The sequence below is a fragment of the Limulus polyphemus genome, unplaced genomic scaffold, assembly GCF_000517525.1.
Source record: "Limulus polyphemus unplaced genomic scaffold, Limulus_polyphemus-2.1.2 Scaffold15, whole genome shotgun sequence".
Classification (NCBI taxonomy): Eukaryota; Metazoa; Arthropoda; class Merostomata; order Xiphosura; family Limulidae; genus Limulus; species Limulus polyphemus.
This window is the reverse complement of record NW_013665625.1, coordinates 380,899-403,681: the sequence shown is the minus strand read 5'-3', so window position 1 is coordinate 403,681 and position 22,783 is coordinate 380,899. Positions and strand designations below refer to the sequence as shown.

Below are 22,783 nucleotides of genomic sequence, written 5' to 3'. Positions count from 1 at the left end.
AACTGACTTCAAAAGATCAGCCTGTATGTCTGATTTATTCTGCTAACATAAAAACATAGACTCAAAACAGCTCGACCACAATGATGCCAAGAATGCGTTTAGTGAAACAATGAAATGTGGAACAAAATTGTTTCTTTGAGTCACATTTCATCCTGCAGTTAGATGACAGGCATATAAACATGTGGAGAGAACCTAAACCTAAATTCAACCCCAAATTCTTAAAACATGAATGTAATGCACATAGTGAAAGCCCAGTGCTGACAGAAATACACATTGATTGGTATAGCGTCTTTTACATCCTGAGGAAAGGTATGGCTATTACATATTGGTCTTACAAAGTACACCTACCTGTAAAGAAAACTTTTGACATACCACATGTGGCGATATAGTGACCTGTACTCTTAACAGTTTACTTATTGTCGTATAAAGTCGTGGTAGAACAGCATGTATCACAACTACATTTTGATACAGTTTGTCTCTTACGGGTGGTTACTCTTTCCTGGTATTACGAAAGCTACTTACCTCAAAATAATAGCAATTTAAACAATGCCTATTTGGAGTTTTACTTTCGCTACTTGGAAATTACGTGCTCTCCTATTAGAACAAATTTCATTGGCACGTTCACAACTGAATAACATCGGTTACGGTAATAACTCTGTAACTGCATTCTAACACTATTTTATATGTGTACAAGGACACTTTTAAATATCAACCAACCTACAACCATCCCTTGAATTAAGTTGTTTACACTCACTGTTGAAAAACGTAGGTTTAAAAACGTTCTTATCTTTCTCGGTTAGATTAGCATTTAGTACCGTAAATATCATTTTCAGAATCCCCTTTGAATGTGGATTCCAATACTTTAGAGAAAGTAAAAGATCAACAAAAGTTAGCATTAAGGAGTATAATGGCCATACAAGACTCGATAATACCGAACTATCTGCAATAGTCCATTATGCCAGAGAAGCAGAACATACAATAAATTTGAATGATACTATTATAATTGGATATGAACCACACACGAAAAAAATAAAAAGAAAAGGAAAAAAGAAGCCTTCTACGTTCACTAACTGATAACACACTCAGTCAACCAAGAATAGAAGACAGCAGAATATGGATACTCCTTTGAAAGCATTCAAATAATTAAGTCGATTAAAGTTCTAATAGGAAGGATTACGTATCAAACGTCCAACAAAGAAACAGACCTTATTATGGCTTCCCTGAAGATAGCAACAGCTTAGCAGCCAACCTGTAGGATAGGATTTCTTGGTAATTATTATTATTTGTTTTGTTGTAAAGCACAAAACTACATAATGGGCTATCCTGCACTGCCAACAGCAGATATCAAAACCCAGTTTTTATCTTTATAAGTCCCAGATGTACCGCTGAACCACCGGAGGGAATTAGTGTCTAGGCAAAAAATTAATTAATAATTAGCTTAGGTGGTCATATAGGATGCTTAAGGATGATAACGATATATTACTATTTTTATTTTCGAAAAATATCCTGACCCAACTAAGTATTTCGTCATGAAGATATTAAAACAAAACATTACAACAATCGTGGCAAAGAACATTCAACGAAACTACTTATTATTGTTAAAAAACAAGTAACTTAGTGATGTGAATCAATAATCCTTGTCTACGATTTGTTATGCGTGCACTATATTATCAAACGTATTGAAACATCGATCTTTAGGAGGGAGATGTTATATTTCGCCACTGGGAATCCATGTTAATAAGGAGTAGTACGATCTCTTCCAAACAACTCCAAGTGTAGTAAGAATGCGTGGTTGGTCTTTTCCTTTTGGAAGTATTTTAAAACGTTTCAAAGCGATTTAACTCGATCCAGGTTGGAGTTCTTCACTTCTGGACTGTTTAGTATGATAACTTATAATGCTAAAAATGGCATGACCCATCTTTTTAGGTTACATCATTTCAGATACCGCTGCATTGTCTACAATGTTATAATACGAGATGACATTAATTGTTATATTAACTATTACCATTGGATCAAGCTCAAACTAAATAAAACAGCTCAAATCATGATACTATCCCACCACCACTTCTACAGGTTGCGTTTAGACCTTAGAACTGTTGGTCCGAATTAAACAACTAGTAGGATTCATCGCTCCACCTAATGTTGTTTTCAATATTATTCACCATAATTTGGACACTCATGGCACCATGAGAAGCAACAAGACTACATAAGCAGCTAATAGGAAGAAACCTACTCGTGTAATACAGTATAATTATATGCTGGAATACAATCCTGAACTCTAGGGTGATGTTTTTAATTTCAGATATCGTTTCAAGGTTCCAAGAATAGAAAAGCTATTAATTTTTATTTTAAGCGGCTTGGTCGATATTCCATCTTAACATGTCCAGTAGTCTTCTGTGTCTCCTGCCTGTTATCCACAGTTAACTTGAGTACAAATAGTTGTGAGGAAATACTCCGGTCCTTCAAACCACCAATATAGCATTTAATAACCATCCTATTTGAAGGTTCTGAACTCGGGCATCTTGTCAATATTGTGTGACAGCTACTGACCTTTTCGAGACCTACATAGTGGCGTATCATGAGATTTATATGTAAATTCAGCACGATGAAACTTCCAGTAGATGGAGTTACACTATCCAAGTAAGTTTAGTAATATAGTGTATGATACAATTCGAAAAAAATATGTTAATTAGAGTAGACTTCAAAAAACAATACACTTCTTAAAGTGAAGATACGGAAATGTAAGAAAAAAATATTTTTTTTCATAAAAGTTTATGAAGAAAGCTGTGCGAATTGGTTATGCTTAAGCAACATAGAAATTAGTTATCCAAAATAATGTTTGTGGCTTAAAAATTGTTATAACATTTTCTATCTATAATCATAAACTATGCAAATTTCAATCTAATTATGTAATTTATTTCTCAAAAGTAAGGAACTATTAATCACGAAAACAAAACTTTACCCATTTAATTGTCGAGGTGCAACCCAAATCATTCAAAGATGTTAAAGCAAAAACTTTTATGAACATTAAAACACTTATGCTGTGAAAGTGAAAAAAAATTGTTTGAAGGTCTCTAAAATAGAGACAGTGGTAAGTCTACGGATTTACAACGATAAGATTAGAGTTTCGATTCCCCTTGGTGGACATAGCAGGTAGCTCGATGTGGCTTTGCTATAAAACACAGCGTATGAGAGTTACTATTCCTATACTCTTGCAAAACTTACAACTATGTTGAATTTCGTCCCCTAATATTTTGAAGGCTGGACATCGCAATATGGTTACTATTCGATCTTTAATGAAGAAAAAATTTATACAGTTGCAAGAAATGTGGTTCTTTGTAGCTTAAAATACACACAATTCACGTTTTAAATGTTTCTGAAAAATGCGAATCTCACATGATGAACATTTTGAATGTCATTACTTTTTAACGCACATTTACAGTATTTATATGACAGTGATGTATAAGTGTACAAATACGAAAATAATTGTCTGTATATAAATTAATATTTGTTTTCTATGCTTATAGAAACCAGTTATGGCAATTACAATGGTAAAAAATAATATAAAATGAACATTAATATTTAACAAAAAAGGGATTTTAATGAACTTTGCTAATTATATGGCATTCAGGTTTTTAAGAATTGTGAAACATAACTTGCTCTAAAAGACATATTTTGAAAATGAAAACAATCCTCCCCATAAAATATCTTTAATATACGTATCATTATTTCTGTACTAACATATTACTCCATGCCCCTCAATGGCACAGCGGTTTGTCTGCGAACTTACAACGCTAGAATCCGGTTTCGATACCCGTGGTGGGAAGAGCAAAGATGTGTATCTTTGTGCTTAATTACAAACGAACAAACAAACAGTACTCCATAACCATGCATACGGACAACGGTAAAGATTTAAACGCGGTCTTTTGTTAAGCAAATATATTTTGACACATATTAATGACAAGCATCATCATTACTGCCAGTTATATGGATTCCTCTTATCTGAAACAACATTTTTGACTGGTCAAACAAAATGTGTCCCTGTAGTAGCATGAGAGTTGTTATTCCAACAGCTAATGTGTAAACATTTCGATTTATAAACGATAGATTAATAGCTTATTGGAAAAGGTAGATTCGTTGACTTTCGAAGTTATGCACCTTTCATCACAAATATCATAATTAATTTTATATTATTAAAGGAATTTCAATACATTAGAGGCGTTATGAGATACAGTCTCGAAATATTAAAGGTAAAAGTACACAACTGTTTCTCATCGAGTTCTAATACATCTTAAGGCTCTGAACATCTGTGATAACTCTATACAAAAATATGAAGAAAATATTGGCCCACCCATTAGGTATGATAAATAATCATTTAGTTTAGGTTATAATTTCACTTCAAAGCTAAACTTTAGGTAACAAAAGAAACGAACCACTCAAGTTAACTTACATTCAACACTGAGGTAAGACGATGCTTTCTCCGGGGTTCCAATTCCATTGAACACTTCGCAGGTATAGAGTCCTGAATCTTCTGCTGAAGTAGGGTTGATGAAAAGTGTTCCATCTTTCCTGACTACCGTACGTGTTACCAACCAGTTAAGTTTGGAAATTTCTTTTCCATTTAATAGCCAGCGGTGGGTAAGATTTGCTGGCAACCCTTTTGCTTCGCAGATAAATTCAGCTTTATCTCCTTCTAGCTTTGTAAGATTTCGAGGTGGAACAGTGATGACCGCTGGACCTAAAGAAATAAACAAAGTTCACAGTTCAAAACTGGAACGATAGATGGTCAACCTAGAGCACGTGAAAAGATATCGAGATTAGATGTTAACTTCATCTGCACTCAACATGTGAAAATATCTTGGATTAGGACTCAACTTCAGCTACGTTCAATGTGTGACAGAGGTTGTGATACTAACTGCACAGAAAATGAATGGCAACATGTGAAAATAACTTGGATTAGGACACAACTTCAGCTACGTTCAATGACAGAGATTATGATACTAACTGCACAGAAAATGAATGATCACTTATTTTTTGAGCTTGACTCAAAAGACTTCCAAACAAATCCATGATTTATGAACAGTAAATGCGGCGATATCTAGAAATGGACAATAGTAAAGAAATGCTTTGTATCATTTAAAGGTATACGTAGAACAAATAAATTTATACAAAATTATTCTAGTCAAGAGAGCAGGTCATCTTTATTGGATGAGTAAAACCTTATTAACTTAAATCTTACCAACATTTCTATTTAAGCCGCCAATATATATATATATACAAATGATCAATTTATGTCTTATGCATAACTTATTAAACGTCAACATTAAAAGCATGAATGAATTAACTCATACTTAGTTAACGTTAAATGGACTAAAAGGAAAAAAAGTATTTACTGACTGATTTTATAGAGGTATAAGATGTCTGTATGGGACAAAAGTCGTTATTTCAATTTTTAATACAATATACAGCTATTGTGGTTATATTTCCTCTTCGGTGATTCAGCAAAGCTCTTCAGAACTTTGTAAACAACTAAAAGTAAGCAAAGTCGATGGTTACGACAGGAATATTTTTGTGTTTCCATTCGAGGGTTCTGTATTTGAAAAAAATCATTTTAAAAACGTTTTTTTTTGGTAGACCAAATATATAATTGAAGTTCTTGTTAGGCCAATTGTATGAATTTATTAGAATCAGTAAAACTCCAGCATCCAACAATTACTAAAAAGGAAATGTATTTATACAAGGTTGTATTACTAATAATCTGTAGTGAAAGTGAATGCTTGAAATTAAAGGCATAAAACGAGTCACCGTAAACATAAGTAATCAATTTTAACAGGCATCTTATATAGACCTTCTTGTAAGATGGAATGAGAATCTGCTAAAACGGAAGTAATCACTTTTAACAGGCGTCTTCTATAAACCTTCTTGCATGATGGAATGAAAATCCGCTAAATCAGAAGTAATAAAGTCTTATATAGACTTTCTTGAATGATGGAATGAAAATCCGCTAAATCAGAAGTAATAAAGTCTCATATAGACCTTCTTGTAAGATGGAATGAAAATCCGCTAAATCAGAAGTAATAAAGTCTTATATAGACCTTCTTGTAAGATGGAATGAAAATCCGCTAAATTAGAAGTAATAAATTTTAACAGGCGTCTTGTAAACCGCTTGTGAACTGGAAAGAATATCCTCTAAAGCGGAAGGAATCAACGTTGACAGTCGTCTTATAGGAAACCATCAGTAAAGTGAATTGCCTTACAACCACTTCTGCAGTAAATGAAGTCCCTGCTGACATATGTACTATAACAAATCGCATCAGATTGAAAGGGGTCACTGCTAACATGAAGTGAGGAGAAAGGATTCAGTATTCTGGCAGGCTTTCTATAAGGAAGCACCTACAAATGTTACGACTCACCACTAGCAGTGAGCTTATACATAGTCGTCTGTAATATCACTGCTGGCACTAATAAGAGAACAGGCACAGCATTAACAGTGTAATAAAAAACAGCCATCACTTGTAAGACTTGCAATAGGTTTCATTTGTAGGTCACACCACACAAATATATTGAGAAAGCTACATTTAACAATATAGGCAGTGTCAGAGAAAGTTGACTCTTGTTAAACAAAGATGATACCAAGTCATGTGTTATTCATGAAACATTTCATCTTTAGTGGATAAAACTCCTATGTTACAGTTCACGACCTACATGAAATAGTTGAGTTCATGTATGTGATCGGATAGCCAAACTTTAGAAATCAATGCTGAAATAATAATAGTTGAGACGTTTTCTTTAAGCGAAAGTATACGACACCTAAAGCCAATTACAAAAACTTAAGGAAACAACAGAGGTGAAAAACATATTAAGAATTTTTGAGAGTATAGAAAGCGGGTGATATTTAATGTGAAAGAAAATGGTGGCTAACAGGTTCATTCCTGCTTACAAGAATGGTCTTTCCTTTTGTATTGAACTGCCAACTTAAGGAAACAACAGAGGTGAAAAACATATTAAGAATTTTTGAGAGTATAGAAAGCGGGTGATATTTAATGTGAAAGAAAATGGTGGCTAACAGGTTCATTCCTGCTTACAAGAATGGTCTTTCCTTTTGTATTGAACTGCCAATTTTCCACAAAGGCGATGTAGTGTCATATAATATCAGCTGTTTCTGTAAAATTAATCAACTTATGTGCGTGTGTATGTGTGTGTGTGTTTGTGTGTTTGACGCATGCGCACATTTTAAAAGTTGCAACACCTGTTATTCTTTACTTGGTATGTTTAGTAATACATAATATGCAAAATGTTCTGGTCCAACATAGCGACATAAATCAATAGCTAAAACATCGCTCTCAGAATCGAGTCGTATTGAGGCTTGAAAGACTTGAGAACAATCCCTCTTGGATAAGACACACTTGAAGTAATATCGTTTTAAATCCTTTAGATCGTTAATATAATTAACCATCTATCCTGCTGCTTAATTAGAATCTTAAAAGCTGTTACAAACCAGCTAAAGCAATCACAGCACTGGATGTTGATGAAGTTCATTAATTTTCATTTAGAAAGTCCACAAGTACCACCAGCCGGTGCTGTTCAATAATGTATGTTCTCTTTTTTTGAATCATTGTATAAAGGTTCGTTCGAGCTCATTTAGGTTTCTTCCATAAAAAAAGAAAAAAGAAAAGCAACTAAAGTCTCTTGGGTAACATTGCGTGACAAGAAAAAAATCCGAAATATAATTTTCTTCTTACGGCGTGGTAATATTTCTAGTAAGGATATATAACAGAAGGCACAGTTTAAAACTTTTGGATCGAATAATCAAATCTATTCCAGTAACAGCAAGATGTTTTTTTGATGTTTTGTTTTTCAAGCTTGATATATAATGCAAACCAATGATGGATAACTTATGCAACCAAAAGTATAAACAAAAAAACAGACATGGAAATTAACAGTAGTCCAGACTATATATTCATCTTATAATAAAGACAGATGTATTTTTACCCAGTAGATTACGTCTAAGTAAATGCGATTCCCTTCAGTATAATAAGTACAGAAAGGAAATATAGAAATTAAAATAGTGAATCCGTTTATCCATATAAAGAGATATATCGAAAATGAAACAGTAGTCTTAACGCTGTCATGTTTCAATAGAAAAAATACATTTCTCACCAGCGACAATAACCTTCGTAGCAGCTATAGCATTTCCTTCGCTGTTTCTGGCAATACAGACGTAGTCTCCGATTTGATCTTGTTCTACTGTTGTTATTTCTAAAGTTCCTCTGCTGATTTTTACTGTGGGACCTTCATGTAGCGGAATATCGTTCTGAAACACAAAAATATCATTTTGAAAGACCTTAAGTAAAAAGAACTTATACCAACTTTAAAAATGCCATGTCTCAGAAAATTAAAACAACTACGTAAAAGTTGTTGAAATTACATCTGTTTGTTTGTTTCTTTTAAGCCACAAGCTGAAAAAATGAGCTATCAACGCTATGCCCAACGCAGGAATTAAGCCCTCAACTTTTAGAATTTTAGTATTATAAGGCCTGGAGATTAACTCTGAGCTATCGTTTGTACTGAAACTATAGGAAATAATTTTGTGCGTGTACCATATATAATCTACTAACAGTCCCCCCCCCACACACACATGTGGCTCACTGGCAAGTCTGAGGGCTTATAACGCTAAAACCAGGGTTTAAATACCCGTCGTGGGCACAGCAGAGATCTCTCATTGTATAGTTTTGTGCTTAGTAAACAAACAATTAATTGTTGATACTTAATTATTTTCCTTATATATGGAGCAAAATCACTAAATTAAATATGTGACTATTATGTTTTTGTTTTTTGCACTAAATAGCGAATATGTTACTGTTGTAGGCTAAGTCTTAAGTACACATATTCCAGATATTCAATCCCAAATCAATTTTAACTACAGTTATAGATACGGTAGCTATCTGTTTATCTATTTATGATTTAAGTTTAAAATGTTTTTCAATTACATTTATTAGATTATACAAATAGTTTTCTGTTATATACATAATATTACAACTTATGCAGAAAATATTTAACAATCTCTATAATAGCTCAGCTGTAATATGTTTTACAGGAAAAAATTATTTAACAAATGAATCGATCGTAAAAAATTGCACAGTTAACTGAATACTTATGTCACCATTTAAATTTGTTGGCTAAATCTTGCCACTCTTCAGTCTCTTACAACATACCTTGTACCAACGAATATCAGGATCAGGAGTCCCATCAGCAGCACACTGGAGAGATAATTTCTCGCCAATCTTCACATAAACAACATCGAGCGGTTTGACACGAAAATGAGGTGGTGCTGTAAAAGTTTACGTAATAACTCCTTATATAACACTTCAAAATAACCTCGCTATTTATTTGTTCATAAATAATTTTAAGCGAACAAAGACATTCCCATTAATTCTACTATTTTAATCTTACGTCGTCCTTTTCAGTGTTAAAACATATCAGTGCTTGTAGAAAAAATCATGTTTTATGTTTCAACGTTTTAGTTACACTCAATTTTTTTTCATATAACTCTCCTGTTTTGGGATGATGTTTGTAAGCTATAATTATTCGCTGCTTTTACTCGGGGAATAAAGCAATTTGATAACAATTGTTTAAAAAATTAATATCTTGCATGTAAGTAGTGCATTCTGGGTAAATGATTGATTCAACACAGTTTTACATTCCCTCTTCATATTTCCTAATGAAGTTTTCTCATCGTATCGTGAGAAACGGAAACGTTTCATTTTATGATTATTTCAGAGTGCCCGCATGTCTCAAATAATAACATACATGTTAATTAGATGGTTCTATAATAACTCATTCCTTTGGGCTATGTTTAACATTTCTAATTTCACTGTCCAATTGTTCCAATTATAATTCACACAAACTGTGCATTCACTCAGAAGGAATTCTTTAATCACCAAACTATATATTTAGTTATAGGACCAGCACGAATAGAGTTGTCATCACGAACGGATAGATAGAAAAACAGGATTTATTATCAAGTGAATTTAGTTTATTTTAATCTAATTTGGGAAATGCATGCTAATGTGTTAATTACCACTTACATTTCACTATATTCCTTGTTTCGGTTAATTTAACAAAGCTGAGTTTGAAATTCATAACTTGTGGGAATTCTCTCGCCATTACAAACTTTACCTGTAACTAATGTACTAATAAATAGCCGAGCGCGATGGGATCTTCAGTACGAGCTTTTTCTGAAGGCACAACCTAGCCTTCAAAGATGGATACAAAATTCCCCAAGCCCCAATGAAAATTAAAAACCATTACAAATGTTTTCGGCGATAAAAGGGTGTTTTAAAGTACACTTTGAAATATTTTTATGTAATAGCAAAATGCAAGTATGTTTTAATTTTATTCACAGCGGTATGTCTGCGAACTTACAACCCTAGAATCCGGATTTCGATACCCGTGGTGGGCAGAGTACAGATAGCCCATTGTGTAGCTTTGTGTTTAATTACAAACAATCTAACAATTTTAATTTTATGTCTAGAAACTTATGATAAATGAAAATGGGTAGAACAAAATTTAGTAAAATCCTAATTCGCTTTGACATATTTTATTTTGTCAAACCATATGATTGAGAAGAAGCTTAATTCAAAGTAAAACTAATTACTCTATGATTTAAGTAAAAACAGAAGACAAAGTAAACATCAAAGAATACCCTTTCATTTCTTCTAGCACTCTTTGTTAACATATACTTAACTATCATGAAGAAATAGAATATTATTTATTTACGGTTAGTATAATGAATCTGAAACTTTTAAAATAGTTATTTAGAAAGATGTGTAATAGATTTCCAACTCTTTATATTTATTATGCTGAAACAGTAATGACAAAAGAATGAAAATCAGTAAAACATGATTTTGAGAAAAAAAAAACATTTTGTACTATATTTCCTGTGATTTGAGTGATGGGAATAGCACACCTGAACAGAAAAAAAGCACTTAGAAACTAGCAAACTGTTAAGAGAGAAAGAATACAGTCACGCTTCATATTCAGTACTTTCTGTTTAACGAACATTCAAAGACTTTTAAAAGAACCTCCATGGCCTTATCTTATCGTTAGTGTGTGTGTGTATGTGTTGCCATTTAGGAAACGAGGTGCCTTTATAAAAAAACGTATGAAAACCAGACCATTGCTGCAGTTTGATCAGTTACGCCGAAAGGTTATTACTTTTTTCTTCAGGTAATTTCACAAGCAGATAAAAAGTATCTCAATTTGTTAGGCTGAGGAGTTTGGAAAGGAATATGTTCTATTGTAAAACTGATTTGATACGATATAGTAACATTTAAAGAAATCTTAAAGAAAATAGCGTATTGACGCATTTCAAAATTGTCAAATCTGTACTGCATTCGTCCGTTCGTCTTTTTATTTAGTTATATAAATGTGGAGTCATTTATATAATAAAGACTAGGTTTCATTGATTTGATCATCTCTTTATCTTTCTTTTCATATATTTGAATTCACAGCTTTTTAGTTTACTTTGTTACTCTTTTAATTTATGTAAATCTTGTGTAGTAATCAGATGAAAGCTATCCTCCTTTAATTAGTTATTGATCTATCGATAAACTGAAATATTAGCAAGCACTTGTGAGATTCACTATCCATTCATCTAGCTACAAACATTTAAACTATTTGAGATAAATAATTAGAATCTCTTCATTCTCTCGTGTATATCTATCTAACTTAAAACCATTTGTCAAACAAAAAGCTTGTATTGCTTTACTAGTGTATGAGTGCTATCGAAACAATTTGGCATTAAATGACTTATTCATCAGTCTATGTAATATACTGATATATATCAGTTTCGATAAATAACACATATTTGTCGAGTACCTCAAGCGAGAGATTAACAATTTTCGCTCAACTGCTTGCTTTTTATTAACTTTGCGCATCTGATACCCAAAACAGTTTCTCACATACTGGCCATGTAGACAAATAATATTACGGTATAAACTACAGAAAAGTACGTGGAAAGTATTTAATAACCAAAGACAAGTAAAAACAACTTTAACAGCCCTTATGCTTCATTCAACAGATATGGTATCAAATATAACTTATCATTTGGACATGAGTTTTTATATTCAGTTATTTCATAAGAACATCCTATTTGAAAACACGTAAAATTATACGGATAGATCAAATGAACGAGCATTTTTGACATTATATTTTTAGTTATATTCTAAGAAAAAAATACAGTATAGAAATACTATTACGCCTAACCGTTTACTCTACAAATCTGAATATAATGACTGTGTTAAGACTATTTGTAATTTCACTCGAGATTGTAGTTGAGTAACATATGTCAATATATGAACAGGTTTTAAAAAATTTCTTTTCTCGTTTTTTATACGACAAGTATGATTGTTATGTTGAATTAAAAAGCCAAATAATAAATATATGTTAATGTATTATTTGTTATGTTACTGAATGCTAAGTATAAAATGATGATCACATGGGTAAGCTGGCTACAAAGTAATAAATTTACAACTTAATGAAGTTCCACCAGCAATTTCAATTTGTTTATCTGGTTTAGCGCAAAGCTACACAATAGTTTATCTGTGTTATGTTCACCAGGGGAAGCGAAACTCGGAGTTTAGCGTTATAACTCCGCAAACTTACCTCTGACCCACTGAGTGACAGCAAATTTAAAACACTGGGCATGTGTCAGATACTTCTCAAATGTTTTCCAGTAAAAAACAATATATTTCGTAAAAACTATACGCTTGTACCATTCAATACAAAAATGATGTGAAAATATAGTATTATGTGAATAGGAAAAATAAATTATATGTGTGTGTGTGTGTGAGTGTATATGTGTGTTTTCTGTTTAAGTTATTCGATACCACAATACAACATGTTAACAGAATATCACATAATAATCTATATAAATGATAAGCTGTAGTTCCAAAGAAGAACCGATTAGATAATGGCGGAAAGTCGAAGAAAGTATCAGGCTCATTACTAATAGTAGCTTGCAAATGGAAAGAGATCTAACGATTATCTGCTAAATTTCTTGTGATAAAAATTGCTTAAAGCTAATTAGCTTATATATATATGTAGTTATCTGGTTCTGTTCTAATAGGGCTAGAATTAATTTTTATCCTTTGGTACCTTAATGATTTCAAAACCAATTCATTTGGAACTCAAAATATGTTTGTATAAGCAAAAATAAATTAAGTTATTTATCAGAAGAATTTCCGTTTAAAATCTTTCATTGCAACTTCTCTTAATGACGAAGTAAATTAGAATAGTATATTGAACGTTTTGTTGTAGGTAAAATTTTAAAAACATCATGGCCAAGTAAGTAAAAAACGACAGGCTTATCTACTTGCCAGCATTTCTTAAGGCAGACAAAGTGTAAAGGATTTCTTACATGTTCATTAAAATATATTCCAATGCTAAAAACAAAGTTAATCACGCGTAAATCATAGCTGCTATAATAAATAGCTATGCTATCTGAACTTTTCTAACATTCCCTTGCAAATGTCATGTGATTTCACTAATCGAAAAGTACTTGCTTTAATAGGTTTTATTTAGCATTACTACCACTCAGGGAATTAAAACTTAATGTAAGGTTCTGATATAAGTATTCTACCTTTAACAAGTACAGATCTGTTTTGTTACTTTGTTTTATATGAGCTAAACTCCTCGTTATTTTTAACATTGAATGTAAACAACATATCTGGAAGACACACATCGTTTTAGAGTACGAAATACTAAAGAAAAATAATACTTCAACTTGCTTGAAAGGCCGATCTGCATAAGAAATGGACCCAGTGAATAGAAAGCCAAGTAAAGTGTTTGCTGCCTTCCTAGCAAAGGCATTTCAAAGGTTTAAATAGATTTTTTCCTCTAGGCCAGTGAAGATAGAATCACATCAATTTGAATAAGAAGTTTGAGACTTCGTTTCCTTTGTGCGAAAGTTGCTAGGTAGTGCGTTTCACCGCTAGGGGTTTTTCAAGATTTGAGATTTTCTATTCTTCATTCAGAGAAAGTTTCACTCTGATAGAAAACTTTCAATATTGAAGCGTAAATTTTAAAAATGATATCAAATTAAGTAATTTTACACAGAAAATATTATCATAGCACTCCAAATGTTTTGTAACATTGTAAATGCTAAATTAAAAATATGAATTTATGAAATAAGGTAAACAAAATAAATCATATTTCAGGTCAGAGGTATATTCCGTCAATAATCACAGTACAATTTCCAATGAATAAAAAATCAGCATGGTACTTTTGTACCTATATAACATTACTACAAGAGGTGTCAATTCTTTCTTAATACTATTTCTACAACAAAATATTTGACTACTGTGCGGAAACCGATAGATCACGAGAACTTCCTTCAATGGCCATCAAGAATTAATAGCTTGATAAGCATAGTTTCGTGTGTTTTAACTGCAATGACCATCAAGAATTAATAGCTTGATAAGCATACTTTCGTACGTTTTAACTGCAATGACCATCAAGAATTAATAGCTTGATAAGCATAGTTTCATATGATTTAACTGCAAGTTAAATGGAAAAGCAAATACTAACTTATTGCAGATGTTTCCAAAGTAATGTTTGTAGCACTGAAACTATGCTTGAAACGAATTCCTAAAGCACACCACTATAAAATCCTATATATAAACCTGTTTACAAACCATTTCAGTCTGTATCTGATGATGCCTTTACTGGCGAAACCACGGTCGTTAATACATGAAGTATTTGTGAAACGTACAATTGTCTTTGTTTTCCTATGTATAGGAGATTTATTGATTATTTCAATGATAAAATCTGATTACATTTTTTTACAACTAAGAACCATTTTATTATTCGTTCTACGTAGAAATGATAAACAATATGACCGTAAGTTTTATCTTCGTGTTAATTATAACTTCATTAGTTTAATAAGAACAAAATTTAGCAGAAGTACTGAGTTGCAACAAATCAACAGTATAAAGTATACAACGCATAATCAAACTAAACACTTAAAACATTAGTCAGTCTATCAAGTTCAACAAACTGATCATATCACAGCAAGTTGTAGTAAAACAGGGACAACATACAAGTAAACTAACAAACCAACAATATACTGTAGAAAATATAAACTACATATCAGTAAGTTATGACCTAAACAGAAATAGAATATTGTGAATTAATAACAGCATTGTTTTGTTGTACAACTATAATATCTCTTCGTGGACTTGATTTGTTTTGTTTGGAATTTCGCGCAAAGCTACTCGAGGGCTATCTGCGCTAGCCGTCCTCAATTTGGCACTGATAGATTAGAGGGAAGGCAGTTAGCCAACGCCACTCACTGCCAACTGTTGGTCTACTCTTTTACCAACGAATGTTAGGATTAACCGTCACATTATAACGCCCCCATGGCTGAAAGGGCGAGCAAGTTCGGTTACGGGGATTCGAAACCGCGACCCACAGATTGCGCGTCAAGCGCTCTAATCACCAGGCCATGCCAGGCCCTTTACGTTGAAAAACAATAAATAGAAATTTGGCAGATTATTTTGTAGAAAAATCTAAAACGTAGCGTACTTGTTATCAGGAAATATTAATATACCGTGTTAAGCACATTATAAAACAGTTGGTCTATCGGATGTATAAAGAAACTAGACCAAAATATTAAAAAAAAACTAATTATGTATATGATTATTACAATTCATAGGAACTTATAAGAAAAATTGGCCTACCGTGAACGTAGAGATGAACAAAACTACCATTCCTTTTTGGGTCCGGAGACCTGTCGAAAAAATTGACAATGCATATGTAGATGCCTTGGTCGTGGTCCTGTAAGTTGGTTAGATTGAGAGATGCCTGACCTGTGAGAGACACCCGTCCGTCGTAGCCTTCACCAATATGAGGTGGGTAACCTTCGTACCAAATATATATGGGAATTTTAATTCCTTGTTTGTGCCACTGAATGATATATGGAACGGGTCCACTTTCTGGAAATTCGAAAGAGCATGGCAAAACAACATCTTCTCCAAGGAGAGCCGTCACTTTTTCTCCGGAGCCATCCTGATGGTATCCTTTCAAGAAATGGTAATAATGATAATTAATAGAATTAATGTCTTTAAAAATTGTTTAGATGAATTAAATTGAACATAAAAACGTTTATAAATTGTATTCCATTCCAATGCACAATCATGTAAAGACGAAAAACTGGGATGATGGTGGTATCTATTAATCTTATGGCCAGTCCAGGAAACCCATCATCAATGGAAATATCAATGCATTTATTTCAAACACCGAAATCTGGAAAATGTAAAACAATGGTCACTTACGCTTCTCGCCTAAATGTCTCATCCATTTAGCACTGTTTAATGAAATGAGAAAATATATAAATATATGTAAAGAATAACGAACAGTTTAGTACGTTATACTGAAACAATTTTGAACTTTCATATTAGCAAATTACGTGACAATCACAGCAGATATTAAATCATTGTGGAAAGGAATGTATCAGAACTACATTTTGATACCGAAAATTGATCGCTTTTGAGAAGGGCATGTAATAATCCTTTCTGACGTAAATGTGTATACACTCGGATCATAAAGAAGTGTTCAGATCACGAATTTAGAATTTGTAAGGCGAGGATACCCCTTGTACTTAATGGCATTTGTAAACAAAGGAATATGAATCAATTGAGACCCAGGACCATCCAGAAAGAGACCTGGAACAAGTCGCATCCCTGCCGTGTATAACAAACTAGTGTCTTTTAACAGGTGAGGCTTCACAAACACAACTATCGGTGGCAAAAACTATCCATGTATAGTACAACAATATCCAACATAATGAAGAAGGAAGAGCGACACAAGTCACGTGTATACAGGTTGCTTCCAGACATATCCGCTCAACCGTTATACATCCAAAGAAACTGGAAAATGGTACAGGTGTTCATGTTATTCCTTACTAAGACATATTAGTTACGTTGCTAAACGCAGCGCCTATAAATTTGTGTGTCATCTTAATATTGAAACAGACGCTGGAAAATTGCTGAATGATGGAAAGTTTTTGTTTGTTTGTTTTTAATTATGCACAAAGCTACACAAGGGCTATCTGTGCTCTGCCCACCACGGGTAACGAAACCCGGTTTCTAGCGTTGTAAGTCCGCAGACATACCGCTGTGCCACTGGGGGGCATGATGGAAAGTACGAACAGAGGAGTGGTGTGCTTTAAAAACGAGAGCCTTATGCTTTGGTGTGAATTTCGCGCAAACCTACGAGAGGACTATATGCGCTAGCCGTCCCTATTTTAGCAGTGATAGATTAGAGGGCTAACTCTTGGGCTGATCCTTTATCAACTAATAATGGGATTGACCGTAACAGTATCACGCCCCCGCGGCGAGTGTGTTCGGTGAAGAAGATTCTAATCCACGACTCTCAGAGTGCCTTAATCATCGGACCATGCTAGTCCTGACAGCATTATAGAGGAGCCTTTTGCATCGGAAACCACGGTGTAGGATTATTGTCAAGATGCACGGTCGTCATATAAATTACAACGAAACATAGCGGTATAGACTTTAACGACACGCTGAGGCTCCAAAATCGTTTTACTATAACGTTCTCAACCTCTGTATATCGTTAAGAAATGGCAAAAAATTACATAAGATATCTTACACTTGGCATTTATCATTCTAACTTGTTGGTAATCTATATAATACAAGACGAAAGTCCTCCAAGTCTTCAATTCGTCTTTATCTCTAGTTCGAACTCAGACAATTTCAAACGCCGTGACATTTTGTCAGGAGTAAAAATGACATTTTAAAAGAATACATCTCCTTTTAGATTTAAGTACAGAATTTTAGTTCATATATTTATGTGTCTTTCTTGTCCGGTATGTCTTGTACTGCTTATCAGTTCATTCTTTTTTAATACTTTATATGGATATATTTTTTCTCGCAACAAGGACTATCTGCTTTAGCCGTGCCTAATTTTGATAGGCTATAGGGTAGCCTACAGCCACCGCTAGCTCTTTCACTACCCTTGTCTGACCAGATAGTACGATTTAATTCGTCACTCTTTTATCACACCCATGGTCCTAAAATGGTTTTCCACTTTTTTGCGGTAACGGATCTATAGTCTGGAAAGCTAGCCACTGAGCATTGCTTGACTTACTCAAAAAAAAAAGAAGAAGAAGAACAATATGTGATCTGTCAAGAAAAAAAGAAAATCAAACATTACATACAACTATAGATCTGATTTAAGCATTTATATCTGAAGAAGAATATTTTCCATCATGAACTGTAGTACATATAGACTCTGAGTAGTGTTAAGCTCAATATTCTTCTATCCAATTAAAATATTAATGAATTAGTTAATGATTGGCGCATTAATTGCAGCTAATACTATTACAATTCCTAGGATATTATCCCCATACAAACTCAGGAACTTACCAGTTGGCCAGCAGTAAATACTTTCAAGCTAAGATGACCATGTAAAGCTATCAAGAATTAATGAAAACACCAAACAGTTGAAACCCAATTTAAGTGGTACAAAATGGTCGTAAACCACGTTGTTTCTCAGAATCTTCGGTTAGCTATGTTTATGCTTGTTAGCTATCATAAAATATACAAATGATTTAGTGAATCTAATGGACCGTTTGATTATTTGCATTCTTATCATCTTAACGTCTCTGCTTACATTTAATGTAATGAATGTTTTCGATATGAAAATTAAAAACTTGAACGTATTCATAAAATAAACCTTACTTCATTGTCTAAGATTTTAATTATCCAATTATTTGATACCGTCGTCTCACGTTACTAGATTTCAATTCGGAGCCAAGATACAACACCGGTTTGTTTGTTTTGTTTTTTGGATTTCGCGCAAAGCTACACGAAGGCTATCTGCGCTAGACGTCCCTAATTTAGCAGTGTAAGACTAGAGTAAAGACAGCTAATCACCACCACCCACCGCCAACTCTTGGGCTACTCTTTTACCAACGAATAATGGGATTGACCGTCACATTATAACGCCTCCACGGCTGAAAGGGCGAGCATGTTTGGTGGGATGGGGATTCGAACCCGCGACCCTCAGATTGCGAGTCGAGCGCCATAACCACCTGGCCATGCCGAGCCACTACAACACCGGTGATATGACCACAACTTCGGGTAAATAAGTTCTTAACATTCTAAAGTTTTTGTAATAAGCGTTGGCTGGCAGAAAATGAAGACTTGGTTACATTTGATATAATGAAAATACCTTTATTCAGAAGACAAATTTTCGTCTTTTTTTTTTCGAGATATACATAATTTGTCTATTATTAGACCATTAATTGAAAGGTCAGAAAACAATAATACGCGAACTGCGCGAAATGAGTTCCATAGTTCAACGAACTAGTATAAAGCAAACAATGGGTTTAAATAAAAAAAAATCCGAAATTTAAATATAATTGATAAATGAAGCAATACCTCCAAAGCTTTTGTTATTTTAAGTCATTACATGATACACACACACCCAACAAGTTTGTGAAATATTGTATTGAAACCTACAATAGTTAACGTGTTTTTATGTTTGTATCTATATGTTGAAGTTGTTAACTGTCTAGTTGACTGGTGCTTGCTGTGCCTTTTTAGTTGTTATATTCATACAATGAAACTTCCGATGAAGACTTCATTTATTTAACATATTTCTATTCGTGACATTCTCTGATAATGTAACTTACTGTCTTTCATGGTCGTAAAGAACTACATAAACATTACAAAAGTATACAGATGTATGCCTTGTTACAACAGTTACACAATAATAAAATACCAACTTGTATAATTATACTCAGATATACTTAACTATTCAAAGTAAATAACTGTTCATGCACGACGTGGATTTATTTTCTATAAATTTCTATTTATATCCCTTCTGCCTGACGCTATATGGAAATATCTCCCTTTTATTAATCTACGGCACAGGCGCCAATGGATACTTCTCAAGATTTGATTTGCAATCGTTTTGAAAACTTATAGAACGCACTACGACTCTTCCGTAGGCGTTTAATTGCAGCAAGTCTACGATAAAATCCGGAGAAAATAAATTTGTACGCACAGTCGGTAAAATTGACAACTGCCAAACACTACAACAACTTACTTCAGCAACTTATAAGTCACACACACTAAATAAAGTAAAATAAAAAAAAACGTCTTTCCTTGGTCCAATCGGACCTTTTTTATACCTTCCGGGGAAGACTGGGAGTCACATGCTGCGTGTTACGGTTGTAATACTTAATGAGATGACTCCATAATACGACAAGCCAAATTACTCAGTACATTACAACCAATGAGATAAATATACTCATTACACAAAATACTCTTTAGCGTAACATTCCAAGTTACTCCGGACATTATAATCAGTGAAATAAAATATCCTACACATTATACAAAATATTATTTAGCCTAATAGCCTACTAAGGTGCTCTAAAAAGGAAAGTTTCGGAATAGAATTTTTGGTCACATCCAAACGGACAAGTAAACTGGTGAAATGTTGTAAGTGTACTCATGGAATATGTTTGTACATGTTTCGCTATAAGTTTTTTTAATTAAAACCAACTTTTATGTGACACTTGAATTAAAATTATTTTTTGTTACTAAGATTTTTTTTTACTTCGGGATCAATGGGTGCGGTCAACATCGAACATAACGTGATTTTCTAAAACTCTTAATCGTGTTTTTTTTTAGACACGCCTTGTAAATGACGTCTTCTAAAATTATAAAAGTTCAAACATAACGAAATTTAACATTAATATTCTATGTGATTCACTTTTTTTTAAAAGATGATATTTCGGAACAGTATGTGTGTTTAGAGGTTCTGCGGAGAACTGAAGTAAGAAAATGCACATTAATATCTTCAGTTAAACTGTCCGTAATGTGTAATATGCATGAATATTCACATTAATATATTTTTAATCACAAACTATGAAAATTCATCACTAAACAATATTAATAATTCTAGAAACAACACACCAAATTTACATTAACAAATAATTAAGTTTTATTCTAATCGTATCATGCCGCTCCCTTTCTTTCAAAAAGGTCAAAGTATACGAATTTAAAAAACATGTTACTTAATGGCCATTGTGCGTGCCAAATATTAATTAATTCCCTAATACGTAATTAAGATGTATAAATCAAAGAATATTAAAGTTTAGATGAATTTATTAATGTGATTAGATTTATCTCACAGTTTAGATTATTTTATTAATGTGATTAGAATTATCACAAAGTTTAGATAACTATATTAATGTGGTTAAAATTATCCAAAGTTTAGATGATTCTATTATTGTAATTAGAATTATCTAAAAGTTTAAATGATTCTATCAATATGGTTAGAATTATCTCAAGGTTCAGATGATTCTGTAAGTTTGGCTAGAATTACAGTGCAATTGCTCTGATTTTTATTTTTTAAATATCAGAAAACATTAGTCAATTTATTACTAATGCACGGCCGTAAATTAGTCCCGTTGGAAATTTGTTCTTAGAGTTTAATTAAATCTGTTTAGCTATTTTTATTAATTCAGTTTGTATTAATAACTAGCAGTTTCAATTCGCAGTTCTAATAATAATAATGTTATTTACTACGTTTCTTACTAGAATTGATTATACGTTAATGTGAAATCATCATACCATAATGAGTTTTAAGATTATCATATTAACTTAATTTTTTTCAAAGAATAATAAATTAAAAAAGTAAATAAGCTTATAAACAACATCTTATGTTGTGTTTCGCAGTAATTAATATCAAACTTATCAGTTACCCATCAGACTGCGCAGTTTACTGTCCCACAGAGAAACCAACAACTGTGGTTTTCATCTTAAGCAACGTATGTCTACAGTTTTAAGTTAAATGAATTTTGAAAGTTTGTATTTAGAATAAAAAAATTATCTATATTTCAAAATTTGATTCTAGTGGATAAGACATGTTTCGTGTTTGTAAGTTTACATGTTCTCTTTGCAAAGGTGTATGTTGAAGTCACCAGCTAGTGGCTAGCTACTAGAAAGAAAAATAAGCTAATAAGATCTGTAACTACACGTAATATTTCATCCTGTGTAATATTGCAGATTTCAACTGACAACTTCACCACAGCTGAGTATAAAGTGCAGTTGAGAATTCCTCAGAGTCGTGAAATTGATAATCAGACACTGTTCTTAAATTTTCAAAATTCTACGCATCCTCTTCTCCTCAAATTATGAGATTTCATTTTTTAAATATTTTATTTGGTTTACCTTTAGGTATTTTTAATATATAACTAATGATGATTCTTTAGAGTCGACAACTTGTATCTTTTAGTATTGTTTCTTCTTGCGTGATTGGAGGTGGATATTTTAACTTTTTTTCTTAATAGTTTAAGGCAGGAAAAAAAATTCCATTATTTATATTGACTATTTTTTATTTCTATCCTAAGTAAAATTTCATAAAATAGATCGTACACTCGGACTTTAACGCACAGATGTTGGGGACTTTATTAACTTTAAACAGAACTGAACAACTGTACTTACGTACACATACGAACTTTCTTCGTTTAGATTTCTTGAAGCAGTGTAAATGGCTTCAATTGATCCCACAATTTCCAAGTTTTAAAACTTTGCTAAAAAGGATTAGTCAATCTTAGTTTTACAGAGAAGCACAAAAACAGTTTTTGAAGAATGAAAGTTCAAGAAATTCCATTACACAACTAAATACTTTACTGTGTGCTTTGCAAAAATAAGTTTTTTTTTAAGATTTGGTTTATTTAAGAACTTTA

At 32.8% G+C, this 22,783-nt stretch overlaps 1 protein-coding gene across 1 annotated transcript in view; it reads right to left on the bottom strand.

The window, feature by feature from the left end:
• Positions 1-19,727, bottom strand: part of LOC106457230 (protein turtle-like) — a 66,968-nt gene extending 47,241 nt beyond the window's left edge. Inside the window, exons 1-5 of the mRNA XM_013916627.2 lie at positions 19,718-19,727; positions 15,741-16,079; positions 9,216-9,331; positions 8,161-8,314; positions 4,451-4,738 (exon numbers count right to left, since the gene is read on the bottom strand). Of these exons, the coding sequence (XP_013772081.1) occupies positions 4,451-4,738; positions 8,161-8,314; positions 9,216-9,331; positions 15,741-16,079; positions 19,718-19,727 (907 nt within the window). The remainder of the gene's footprint in view (positions 1-4,450; positions 4,739-8,160; positions 8,315-9,215; positions 9,332-15,740; positions 16,080-19,717) is intronic.
• Positions 19,728-22,783: the final 3,056 nt, after the last annotated feature.